General features: G+C 37.6%; 1 protein-coding gene across 2 annotated transcripts in view; it reads left to right on the plus strand.

Annotated features, from left to right (window-relative positions):
• The first annotated feature begins 1,846 nt into the window (after positions 1-1,846).
• The window catches only part of LOC145982028 (glutamate receptor ionotropic, NMDA 3A-like), an 84,982-nt gene continuing 72,422 nt past the window's right edge, over positions 1,847-14,406 (plus strand). For both annotated transcript variants that reach the window (XM_083115594.1, XM_083115595.1), the window contains exons 1-2: positions 1,847-1,978; positions 11,535-12,621. In XM_083115594.1, the coding sequence (XP_082971720.1) occupies positions 11,539-12,621 (1,083 nt within the window). In that variant the 5' untranslated portion in view covers positions 1,847-1,978; positions 11,535-11,538. The remainder of the gene's footprint in view (positions 1,979-11,534; positions 12,622-14,406) is intronic.

A 14,406-nucleotide genomic window follows, 5' to 3' on the forward strand; every position in this document is an offset into this window, starting at 1 on the left:
CCTCAGACGAGATTTTTCCCAGAATCAATATCGCTCTAGAATCCATGTATTTAGGTAATACGGATAGGCTATAGAAAAATAATTTTTGTGCAAAAAAAAATTAAAAAAATATTGGTATAAAATTTGGTCATTCATTTAAAAAATATATTAATTATATTATGTTCACATTGTTTGTCTGAGAGCCATTTCATGTAAAACTGGACAAACAAGGTAATTTTTTTTCAAAGTATCACTTATTATGTATGAAATTAAAGGGAAAACTGTAGAATTTGAAATTATTAATACAGACATTAGTTTCGTGGCTTTTAAATAACATATTGTTTCAAAGCTATTACTTTTAGCAGTAGAAGTGGGATTTCTATGCGGTGTTTCTACTTAATTAATTTCAGTATGATATAGTATCATACCATAAGAAAACTAAATTAATTCTAATTTCGTTCAAATTGTCTCGTTCATTGTTTCTATATCTTATGCTCTGAGGTACCCTACTTCATGTTTTAAACAAACCATAGTTTCTTTATAGTTTTCATAGCCTTTGCATTGTTCCATAATCCTACAAAATAAATAATATGCATGATGTCACACCCGTCTTAATGGAATTGCCCCTCAGTATGTTATTTTGTACTTTTCACCTTGATTTACTCTTCTGGAAGAGCAACTTCACTAACTTGTATAGCTATATTCCTAAACCCTTTCGCTTATTACTTATACACACAAGGCGTAATGGTAGCGTCGTCGCCTTGTAATCAAGGGATCCCGGGTTCGATACCCGGTGGAGACACATAGTGGTTCGGATCCCACTTTAAACTGTAGCTCCAGTCCTGATTAGCCTTACTGTGGACTTAACACCAACTCAATCAATTATACACTCCAAAAGTTCCTACTGTTGTCAGTCTCTACAGATAAGCTAGAAATCTATTATATAGCTTATAAATAATGTTATAGCTTTGGACTTACTTTTGTGAAGGGTAGTCGCTTACGCTACTCTCGTTCATTCCATATTATACTTCCACCGCTTATATACACAGTCCATAGGAAGGCGTTAATATTTTTTTTTTATATTAAGAAAATACGAAATAGATACACGATATACCCCAGACGTGTGTTATATTATGCAGTACAGTGAAATTTTATTGTGACATAGCAAAATTAAGAAAATATGTTGGCAGAATAAATTATCTGTTTGCGTTAGAATAAACTATTCAGGAACCTTTATATGAAAATTTTTTCGTCTCTTCCAGGAGATGAGCCCTCTGGAAGTTCGTCTGGAGCCAACAATGCAGGAACTACTTGAAGCCGTGAGATCTCTCCTCGTCGTCACTCATTGGCATTCTTTCTTCGTTATATCCGACGATTCTTCGTCAGCAGTGCTCTTGCGTAGAGACTTGGCAAGGATATTTCGTTCAGATAGTTCCGATTTTCCTAAGCTTCCACCCCTCAACCCGTCCTTTGTGCTACTACGAAAAAAATCTGTCCCGCACGTGATTTTCCGGCGCCTAGCGGAAATCAACAAATCCACGAGAGGTGTAGTGTTGTTGATGTGCGAAACGGCGGTGGCCGTGGAAGTGCTGGTGGAGGCGCGGCGGCTGCACATGGTCTCCAACGACTGGGTGTGGTTCCACGTGGAGACCGGGGGCTACCGGACACCAATCTCCAGCGAGAAACTAAGCAATAACAGTGGCGGAAGGATCGGCGCCACCGACTCGTCCGTCGAACTCTCGAGCGACGACGATCCTCCGTCGTCGCCTTTCGTCGGCGCCGACGTCGACGGCTTGCCCATCGGGCTCCTGGGTCTGCGAGCAAGGCCTCCTCGTCTCAACAAGCATTTGGTGAAGGGAGCGGTTAAACTAGTTGCTCAGAGCCTAATAGCAATATCCAGACAAGGCAAGCTACTTGCTAGGAGAACTTTAGACCATCTCCCAAGCTGCTGGTCGCCCCCGTCACCTAAACTAGAAGGCTTCTCTCGTCAGTTAGCAAGGTGGGTGCTCGTATCTTTCCTCTTTTTCTGCATGTTTGGGTTGTTCAACAAACAATAAAAAACAGTAACGCATCAAACACCAAATATCACCACCCTTCAAGTGTTCATTTCTATAATTTTCATCGTCACAAATCTAAATAACTTAATGTAATTTGCATGTATATTTCTTGTCATTCTATATATTCTCCGGATGTCAAATTTTGTGGAAAAAAATAATTGTACTGTTAAAAAATTGTACACTCAGGAACCCGAAATAGGCATCTGGAATCACCTGTATTGTAACTACTTTGAGGCAAGTCTTCTGCTAGCAGCTCTCTATGTTTGGATCTTCAAGGAAATATAAGCTCTCGTTTCGCAGTTAGTACCTGTCAAGCAAGTGATACACACGTAGCTAGGCACATCTATCAATTAGCGCACTAGCGAAGTATTAATTCAATCAGGGAAAACACTAGGCTACCGAAAACGTGTAGATGATTAAAATTACTTCAGCATCGTATCTCAAATTTTATATTATGTGACGGTGGCAGAGGATACTTGGTAAGAATTGATGAAAGTTTCAGTTAAAAACATCAATGATTTTGTATTGTTTTCCAATGAAGAATGAACTGCGTAAGGTCAAATGTTTTCGTGAGCAACGCAAAGAAAACGTTTTCGTTTATTTGTTTATTTGCGAATGATTTTTGTCAAGGCTTCCTCACTCTCTTGTTTGATATCGCACGACTTCTATCCACGAAAACATTAACTGCATCACAATTCCGCCAAAAGCGCACTTTTCAGTTTTCATTTCTACGTTCTGAGAATAACTAAGATAGTTTTAACGAGAGCGAAAAGTAATTTATTTTTGCAGATTTTAAACATCAAGACATTTACTACGATTTTTCGTAATCTTTCTCGGTATACTATCCCTGCGTTAAAAAACACTCTCTATAATCGACAACATTGAAAGAAAAATACAGAATATTTATGAAATCAAACCAGAATGTACATATTTATTGTAGCATATTTTCCAAAAGCATATATGTTCTTTCGTGAATTTGTTTGGATGGACAATCATGTGGCAGATGAATTTTTGGGTGAACAGTTGCCCACAGTAAGTCAGCATATTTTAGCTGTGAAATAGAAATATCGATGTAAAATAATTTTGTTGCACCAGGAGGCGTTTTTATTTCACTCTATACTTCATCTCATCAACTTTATATTTTCGCTCAAATGTCTCAGGAAAGACGAAAAAAGCATTTCATGATAAGATAAGAGGAAATTATGTGTTTATGCTTAGGCCATTGTGTTAATAGTGGCTTCACTGAGGTCCCTTAGGTTCTTAGAAAAGATGTCAATGGTGTTATTCTTGATTAGCACTTTATTGTAACTGGTGTACATTCTCCGCAATGGAAATTTCTTTTTAATTTCAAATCTAATTTATAAGAAAACCTTCATTCCTGAGTAGTTTTCGACGACGGGATTCGAAAATTTATCTGGCAGAGTAGATGTTCAGCACCTACTTCGTGATTTAACAACTTCCACAAGAATACTATTTCCTGTAACGTTCGTCTGTGACACAGCTTTGTAAACAGACATTCATATATTAGGTTGTCGTAGTGTTCAAATGAGGGGTAAAATTTCTGAAATTTGTATTTTAATAATCTAAGAAATCTCGATTGGACTCATTCAATTGCTACACTGTACTTTGCTGTGTCTCTATTCCTTACAACAGATGCATATTCCAGTTTTGGTCTTACATATGAATAATACAAAACTTTTAGTGTCTCTGTACTCTTGAAGTCCCTCCCCTAATTTTTTGTTCTACGTGTTTATTAAAAGTAAGATTTGAATATACAATAACCCCTAAACCCTTCACTATAAAATGTCTTGCTAGAGTATGGTTGTATATTTGATACTGAAATTCAACTGGGTTTTTCTTTCGAGTATATGTTACAAAATGGCATTTATTGATATTTAGTGAGTAGATAGGAGATATGTTCTGGAACATTTATTTGCTATTTATTCATTTTACCCCGATTTTAGCTAATTTTGCAAGAGAAAAATATTTAAAAAATCCAAATTTTACCATTTTTATAGTGTAAAAAATAATTGTTTCTTTTTATCAAAGCTCAATCACTCATTTCTATAGGGCAAAATTCACAAAAATCGCAAGATTTGGATAACTTCCCCTTGTTTTTTTAAAAATTTCACTTTTTTAATAATTAAAGTGAAATTTATTTGTTTTCCTAAGTGTAAAAACATAATTGAACCCACTCTCTCATGTGAGTCTTTTTTTTTTTTTTTTTTTTTGCAAAATACCCCAGTATCAATTCGTTCCTTTAACTGAACCGAAGATACTGGACATGCATATTTCCATATTACCATATGTACTACTTCATCTTTTACACTGCTTGTGCTTGAAACTAATCAGTATCATAATGGCAGTATGAGAAATATACAAATAGAAAGGTATTTTAGCAATATGATATATAAAATCATTGAGTAATGAATCTTTTATCCAACAAGTACATTTATTTGCTACTAGATGGCAGCAGCTAGTGATGCTAGCAACACACAAATACTTACTGCTTTCATGTTCTCTAAGTACATTTATTTGCAACTAGATGGCATTGGTGATATATAAATCACTGTGTAGGAAGTATCTTCGGGAACCTAAGAAATAGTTTTGTTACGAGAATTCCTTGAATTCCAAACATTCCTGAGTGTGTGCGTGTGTGTGTAGAGATTGATGCACTTACGGGTGCGTGTGAATATTGAGGCATTGGCCTGTTAAGAATGAATGAATCTAACTAAGGTCATAGGTTTTCGTAGAGTTTCTTTTTCTAATTCAAGAAAAACTTTTTCTTAACCAGTAACTTCAAGCAAATTGAATACTAGTAACAGAAATGTTGCAAGAATTCTCATGCAACCTAGTTTTGCAATGAATAGATAGTTTTGTCACGAGAATTATTTGCATTTTAAACATTCCTAAGTGTGTGTGTGTGTGTGTGTGTGTGTGTGTGTGTGGAGATTGATGCACTTACAGCTGCGTGTTAAGAATGTCACATCAATAATATTGGCTCGGGAATGTTATGCGTTTCCCTTTGGGGGGGGGGGGTTATGTGATTTGTGCTGATTGGTTGGCTAAAAGGGATTTCTCGATTAGTAAATTGAGGTTATAAATATAAAGGTTTTGCTAATGTGGAATGCAAAAGCTTAGTCCTTGGCCCCCTCAGGGATTCGAATCTTGTTAGGTTAAACAGCATAAAAATTTTATCCGGACAGCAAGAATTGTCATATGGACTAACGATTTTATTAACAGACCTAATAATGAGTTATGACCTGTGCTGTCTTGCAAGTCTCTCGAGTTTGATATCTGGTGAAGGAATATGATGCCACTATAAACTGTATAAAAAATATGCAGTCCCTGGAATGAGATAGACGAGGCTTATGAACCTCGACTTATACAGTTGTATAATCTGGCAATGAATGGATGTTTCTTTTTATTAAGCATAGCAGTGTGTTTTCGCTTATTGTAATATCAGGCAACAATATTAGAAAGTGTGTGCATGGCCCAAAGAATACAATTTAAAATCACTAATGTAATATGTACCCCCCCCCCCTTCACTTGCGTGTATCTGAATATGCGAAAATGATTCACTTTGAATAATCGAGGAGAACAATCACAAAAAGCTTGCAACGGTATAGAGAGGGGTCACGAGTTCAAATTTCAGACAATTTTCGTTAATTTGCAAAGGCCCAGGGCGTACGGATATCAGTACGAAAATTTGAAAAAAAAAGAAGAGGCTATTTTGCCTAATGGCAACGATGATGATGAATAATGGTTATTTTGATGAAATTGAAGTGGGGCACTTAGAAAATAAACGTCTGCTTCAAAGTGTATTGCACCAACAGCTACAATTGCCCCCCCCCCTCCCCCACACAAGGCAGTTAACAGAGCTGTACTTTTGTTGGTCTACGACTCTGAGGGCATAAGTTACTATGTTCACCTATAGCTGCACATATAAAAAAAGAAGTGATTTGAGCAATAAAATATAACAATAATAATTCTGGCCTTTGTCGGATGACGTAGTGGTAATGTTGTTGCAATCACACCTATGATGTACCACCCTCACTGTTTATTCTTTCCGCCAGCTTTTGACCTTAACTATTGATCATGCATTTTTATTGCATGTTTCCCATGTCAACACAAAATATATATTTTTCTTTTGGATTAATTTTGACTATGAAGATAAGAAATAATTGTAGTAAATAAAATAGTGAAATAAGAATCCCTTAGGCTTAATCCTTAATATATACGTTGATAAGCATATTGTTTTGCTGGAAATGATGTTATGATAGCATAGGTGTTCTCCGTCGCCATTTCAGAGTGGCAAATATTTAACTCTATTAATAACATTAATTGTTGAATTTTATTTTTCAACGTTCAATTAGGTTAGAGAGAACTGTTCTGCATATTCAACAAATTCATTTGATTACAATGCAACAATGTTTTATTATTACGTCATATGTTTCAATGTTTTCATAGTCGTCTAAACATTTGACAAAACATTTTTTTTGGTTACAAAGATAGGAAGAGAAAAAGAGAGTGGTTGAATAATTTCGAGAAGTATTTCTTAATAGGGGACAGTTTTTTCCTTTTTTTCTTTGGTGTAACCACTATGTTATCGATGGAAACAAGGCAAGACCAATATTACCACTATGCTATCGTGGTGAAGGGCATTTTCCATTATCGATTGTGTCCACACACAAAACTTAGTACCTGTCTGCATCCATACCTAAACCAAGAGATTCGAACCATGTCTCAGTCCCTTGTGACTTATTTAATTATTTACACTTGTGCTTGTATTTGCTCTCTTCGGGTTTAAGAAGCCTAGAGAGTTAGTTAGTTAGTTGTTTCCCACTGTACTATTTGAATTTTGAATAATCACATGTTAGTCATTAACACTTCGTTGATATCCTGTCTGATCATATATGTGTTTGGGTTGAGGCTTCGTATCTGCCCGCAACATTTATTTTCTTCTTTTCCTTCTTATCTGCTTTCTATATAGAATATTAGAAACAACACATTTCCATTAACAGCATTTCATGTTATGCAAAACATTTAAGTCTATACGCCATCAGAGGTGTGATTGCAACAACATTACCACTACCATAGGCGTAGCTACGGGGTGTGCCGGGTGTGCTGCTTTATCAAAGAGAATTAAAGACAGATATTTCAATAAGAGAGAAAAAAAGCCTCATCTTTCTTTTTCCAGGACAAAATTATTAAAAGTAGAGATTATTTGAAATATTGAACTCTCTGAGTTTATCCCCGCATCCCACCCCTTCCTCCGTATTGGTCTAAAACTAACCTATATTTGTGGAAATGTGGAGACAGGTTCTTTACTTTACTGAACGCTCGAAATTAAAAACTGACATAATGCAGGGGAAACAATATGTATAACAATAACAACAATGTCACAGCAACATATTTGCTGCCAACAATTGACTTCCCCTCCATTCTCACAATCAACTAATTACTATATGCTTTCTGTGGGACAGAAAGCTTATCAGTAAACATTTTGACAATGCAACTATATTGTTGGAAGTTTATTTATCAATGTCGCTGGTGACTGGTATTTAAATCTCTTTCCTGAACCAACTAGTTTACTTCGTTGTAACTATCGTTGTACTTGCTTTTTTGGATTCTGTTGCGAATTCGTCTCTCGGAATGATCGAAGGAGCCATTATTTGATGAAAATTGCCGCTTTTGGACGTGAATTTCGTTCGTGGTAACTTACCGTACTTTTTTTAAATAGTGCGTTTATGCTCTAAAAGAAGATGGATCGTTTTGTCGTAAGACTAAAAAGAAACGAAGGTGGTCCCGATCGAAAGCAGACAGTTGAAAGTTCAAACGCCTGTGATGATGCCAGTTGTAGTGGTATCGGTGAACTTGTAAATAACAAACCATCCTGTTTCGATGCTTCTGACGCTGAACAAACACCGGGTAAGCCTATTGACATATCAGCAGATCCTTGTGACCCTGTGAATGCAATACCACATAACAGAACAGAATGTGATGTAAGGGTGAAATTAGGACCGTACCAACCAAACCTGGTTGTTTTCCCTAGAAGTAGAATAGGTGGGAAAGAAAGGGCTTTTCAATCTAGCTGGTTTCACAGTTACAAATGGTTGGAATATATTATAGCTGCTGACTCTGCATTTTGTTTTTACTGCAGAGTTTTTGCTTCAAACAATGCATCAGTGAGAGGGCACCTTCATGAAGCATTCATTACACGAGGTTTTAAAAATTAGCATAGAGCAAACATATGTTTTCGAAGTCTTGAAAAATCTAAAGGACACCAGCAAAACTTAAGTTCCTGGTCAAACTACAATAAAAATAAACCAATCCAATTAGATGAGTGTAAGAAGGCTTCTCTTTCAAAGCAAGAACAAACAAGAAACTGTAAAATCGACAAATCATGAAGAGGCTAATAAACATAATTCTTTGTCTTACAAAAGGAGGCCGCCCATTGAGAGGTCATACTGAGAATAAAGAAGCATACAACAGGGGGTTATTTCTAGATGTAGTTGATTTAATTTCCAAATATGACCCAATTTTGAAAGAACACTTAGTGAACGGGCCAAAAAATTGCACTGACGTAAGTCCACAAATTCAGAATGATCTAATAAGCAGTTTGAAAAATGTTCTTGTAAGGAAGTTGAAAATGTCATTGCTTGGTACAAACGTATGCATTATCGCTAATGAAACGAGTGATTGTAGTCATCATGAACAGATGTTTATAGTTTTTCGATTTTTTGATGTCATTAAACAGTTAACTGTTGAGCATTTAGTGGCTCTTCGTAAGTTATCTTCTTTAGATGCAGAGACAATTTTTAATACGTTAGCACTAGTAGTGTCAGAGTTTGGTGTTGATTGGCAAAATGTTCTTTCAGTTTGCTTCGATGGAGCCTCAACAATGTCTGGGACACTATCTGGGGTGCAAATGAAGTGCAAAGAAAGGAACAGTTCAACAATGTACGTTCACTGCTATGGTCATTGTTTGAATCTTGTACTTGTGAACTCATGTAACTCGGGACCCGAAAATAGTCTAGTTTCAGATTCTTTCGGAACAATTCAATTCCTTTACTTTTTCATTGAAGGTAGTTCGTCAAGGCATGCAGTTTTTGAAAGTGTATGCCAGGAAATTGGTCTAAGTTTAAGAACACTGAAGTCTTTGTCAACAACGAGATGGACGTGCCGTGCTGAAGCTGTTTCTGCAGAAATGAACTACTCTGCAATTATTTTGGCTTTGGAAGAAATTACTCAAAACAGTCATCAGGGTGATGTGAGAGCTAAAGGGAATGGACTAAAACAACAAGTCAGATCGTTTCAGATAGTCTTTTGTCTCACAATGCTGCATCCAGTCCTACAAATGATCGTGAAGGTTAGCAAGTTAATCCAAAGTCCAGATGTAAATCTACTTTTGGCTGTATCTAGTGTCAGATCGCTTCGCAATGCTGTGCAATCCATGAGAAATTCATCTCAATTCATGGAACTCTTCAACGAAGCTATTAAGGTCTGTGATAGTCTGGAGATTTCAATCCCTCCAGTGAAGAGGCGCAAAATTGCAAAGACTCTTGACGAATCAGTCAGCTCGCATTATTTGTACGAAACAAAGGAAGAGGAGATGAGAATTTCTTGTTATTATCCTCTTTTAGACTCAGTTGTTTGTGGTATTGATGAGAGATTTCATCCAGAAACTGTTGGGGTCATCAGTGCCATGGGAAATCTGGTTGACTTGAATGTAAAGGATGAAGAAATAGCCGTCTTACCAAGAATATTCAATTGTCAGGCGACGAATTAGCAGCAGTAAGACTTCTGAAAGGAAAATCATCTGTACCTAAGGGAAGTTCTTCTGTTACGCTACAGGAGTGGTTTGAGTGGTTGGAGAAAGAAGAGAGACAGAAGATATTTACTGCATTCTACTCTGTACTACAGCGCTTTTCTTCTATACCTGTCACAAGTTGCACGTGTGAGAGAGCTTTCTCCAAGCTTACCCAAGTTAAAACTAAATTAAGAGCAACTCAGAAGCAGGATAGATTGGAAGACCTGCTCTTGCTATTTGTGGAACAGGAAAAAGCTTCGTCTATTGATGTAAATGAAGTTATTGATGAATTTAAGAACATTGTACCTTTTCACAGACTTCTCTTGTTATAAATGATGTGTATTTTGATTTTTTTTTTTTAACATTTATGAACACTTTCTGTGTGTGTAATTTCTATGCAATTTGATTTTCTTTTCTACTACATATATTCAGAAATTTTGAACACTGTCATTTAGTAAATTTATATTCCTTTACAAACATCAGTGCAGTTAAAGAGCCAAGTGATTGTATTGCAAAATATGCTATTATAAAGGTACAAGACCTCATTTTTTTCTATGTGCACACCCAAATATGAAGTTCTAGCTACGCCTATGACCACTACGTCATCCGACAAAGGCCAGAATTAGTATTGTTATATTTTATTGCTCAAATCATTTCTTTTTTTAATATGTACAGCGGCCGCGGTGGCTCAGTTGGTAACGCGTCTGACTACCATGCTCAAGGTCCCGGCTTCGATCCCGGCCGGTTCAAATCCGGGAACTTTTCTAACGTTGGAAGCGGCCCCGGCGCCCACCCAGCGTCGAATAACAAGGGTACCTGGGGGAAACCCTGGGGGGTAAAGGCGGTCAGGGGCGTGATGCTGATCACATCACCCCCACTCATGACCGGATCAAGAAAGTGTGGAGCGTTACCCCCACACCCCTATACGCCTTCATGGCGTGGTGCTAAGCACAGGGGAGAACTTTACCTTTTTACCTTTTTACAGCTATAGGTGAACATAGTAACTTAAGACCTCAGAATCGTAGACCAACAAAAGTACACCTCTGTTAACTGCCTTGTGTGTGGGAGAGGGGAGGCAATTGTAGCTGTTGGTGCAATACACTTTGAACCAGACGTGTATTTTCTAAGTGCCCCACGTCAATTTAATCAAATTAACCATTATTCATCCTCATCGTTGCCATTAGTCAAAATAGCCTCTTCTTTTTTTTACAAATTTTCGTACTGATATCCGTACGCCCTGGGTCTTTGCAAATTAACGAAAATCGTTTGAAATTTGAACTCGCACATAATTATAAAAATTGGGTGATACATGTTTCCCGTGCTCACCGATGACCTGAACAAAGAGTGGTTCAACTGAAAACTGCAAGCGTAAGCAAAAAATAAAAATAAAAAGGTTTTCATATTAATTTGCACATTGTCCAGGATAAAATATCAGAATTTTATACCATTCAGGAATATTGACATTTATTATTTTGAATGGGAATACAAGACTTCATTTAACTAACTAACTCTCTAGGCTTCTTAAACCCGAAGGCTTATGGCTGCAGTAACACAAGCCTTCCATCTGTCCTTATCCTGGGCAAGATCAATCAATTCTTTTACATCCTTACCGATTTCCTTGAGGTCCATCTCAATGTTATCCTTCATTACAAGAATAAATTACTAACTTTAATTTCCTTTCACAGGGAAATGAAGACGCAAACAGCAGATGTGGTGTCCGGAAGGAAGGGCCTCAGCGCAGGGGACAGAGTGGACGCTTCCTTCGTGGCGACGTTCGACGTCCTCAACGTGGTCGAGAACTCCGAAGATCCTCGGCGGCGCACCTGGAGGTCCGTGGGCAACGTCACGGGTCAGCGGGTCAACTTGGAGACCATCGTGTGGCCAGGCGGCGACATCGTGGGTCCCTCCCCCGGCGGGAGGAGCGTCTTCCGCGTGGTGGCTGCCTTGGCGAAACCCTTCGTGATGGAGGGAGAGATGGAGGATAGGCAGTGCCTCAGAGGCCTTCATTGCCTCCGCGTGGCGACCGCAGATAAGGACAACATCACCCTCGTCTTCTCGGACTGGCAGCAGCAGATGGAAGAGCACGAGAGAGGGCGCAAGGTTCGCACCAGCCACGTTTCCAGATGGTACAACGTCACGTGTTGCTACGGCCTGGCGATGGATCTGCTGGAAAACTTGGCCGAGGAACTGCAGTTCGACTTCCACCTGTACCTGGTCGCCGACAGTCATTTTGGTGCCAAGCGCGGAAACAGGTGGACGGGTATAATGGGAGACCTCGAATCGGGGGCGGCCCACTTGGCGTTCGCTCCCCTCAGCGTTACCTCCAGCCGGGCGGAAACCGTGGACTTCTCTGTCCCGTATTTCTTCAGCGGCGTGTCCTATCTTGCGGCACCCACGCAGAAGAACGAAGTGCCTCTGATGGCGTTCCTCCTGCCTTTCAGCCCAGAGCTCTGGATCGCTATTTTCACCTCACTCAACATCACCGCGATGGCCGTAGCCGTGTACGAGTGGCTCAGTCCCTTCGGCCTCAACCCTTGGGGACGCCAGAGGAGCAAGAACTTCAGCATCGCCTCTGCCTTGTGGGTCATGTGGGGCCTTCTGTGCGGACATCTCGTGGCGTTCAAGGCACCGAAATCGTGGCCTAACAAATTCTTGATCAATGTTTGGGGGGGATTCTCAGTGATATTCGTTGCCAGCTACACTGCTAATATTGCAGCTCTCATTGCAGGACTTTTTTTCCAGAACACCGTTGCCAGCTGTCAGGATAAAAATGTAAGTACCTTATTTTGTTTATTTAACATCTGCATCTCATGTTTCTTACCTTGTCAATTAACTTTATCCATAGTGTTCTGTTTTTTTTCAAATCTTCTTGTACCTAGTTCAACAACTTATTCTTGATCTTCTTTACAGTATATTCCGACCTAAACTACTCTATTTCTTCCATCATTATCTCATTATCTACTACAACAGGTAACCATTCTCCGTAAATATAATCATTATCCTTGCATACTTCTCCTAATATTTTGTTGTTAATATTTCTCTATTTGAAATTACTACATAAGTAGTTTATTGAAAGAATTTCCTCAGGACTTATACGCGTATTTTCTAGTTCAAAAGTTCTATCAACGAACTTAGCAAGATATTTTCATGTTAATTTAACTATGAGAAGAAAACATTATAATCAATAATATGCTATAAATGGAAATAATATTTAGTTTATATTCAACATTTATTACAATTTCGCTATTATTTTTCCATTTCTACCTCGCATATCCCGTTCACCAATTCAACATAAAATTGAAGATTTGTGCCTCATTTAACTTATATAGAGGTAAACATCTGCGGAAATACATAATTATATCTGTTGATCACACAGAAACTTTGAGATTCTGCATGGGTCTGCTCTCCAACCTAACCATTGTCCATTTTTCAATTGCCACACGCTCAGTTATTGTTACTTATTCCCCCACAATACTTCACATGGACATAGATAGACTGAAGATGCGTTTTATGATTTTATGTTTAAAGCCTGAATTTCGTGCCTTGGTCGAATTGTGGCCGATTTAGGATAGGTTCATATTAGGTCCTCTTCTCTGAAAACCATCTTGGGTTTCAATTGTGTCGAGATTGCGCCCATATTTTTCATATATTTCTCCGAGAAGTTTCTTTGTGTGCTAAATATGTAATTGTATCTATTATTTATTTATTTATTTAATTGTAGTTGTCTCCAACAGAGAAAGCTTCTCCAATTATGGGAGACTTGCATACAGTTTAAATATACATACATAATTAATAATATATAAAAACACACATACACACAAATAAAGAGATACTTCACACAAATAGATATTTACAAGACAAAACAATACAAAGCCATACCTACACTCATAGTAAATGGTAACAATATACCTCACCCATGATATATATACATGTTTAGAAATCCCTAAATGTCTGCACTTACAAGACAATAATTTCTATAATTTCTTGCACAAACCATAATGATTGAAATTTTGTCTTGCAAACATTCAGGGAATACAAAACAATACAAAGCCCTACATACACTCACAGTAAATGATAACAAATAAATACCTCACCTATAACATATATTTATATTCAGAAATCCCAAATATTTGCACTTATAAGACAATAATTTCTAAAATTTCTTGTGTAAAACATAATGATTGCAACTTTGTTCTATAAATATTTAGGGAATACGAAAAGTCTAACTCATTATCTATCATTGATAACTTATTGTACAAATCTAACATTTGCTGTAACGGAGAGTTTTGATACTTCTTAGTTTTAGCCATTTGACAAATCACCAAGTTTCTATTTCGAAGACAACATGTAGTATTAAAAGATATTTTGCTTAAAATTTGAGCATTATCAATAAGGCCATTAATTATTTTATACAAAAATAGCTGTTGCATAAAAATTCTCCTTGACCTTAATGATGGCATGTCGATTTCTCGTTGAAGTGTATTGGTAGATAACATTTTAACATTACAATTCTTACCATGTTTCTTGCAATACAAATAACGTTGAAAGCGTTTTTGT

This window comes from Lepisma saccharinum, chromosome 30, assembly GCF_977018435.1.
Source record: "Lepisma saccharinum chromosome 30, izLepSacc3.1, whole genome shotgun sequence".
Taxonomy (NCBI): Eukaryota; Metazoa; Arthropoda; class Insecta; order Zygentoma; family Lepismatidae; genus Lepisma; species Lepisma saccharinum.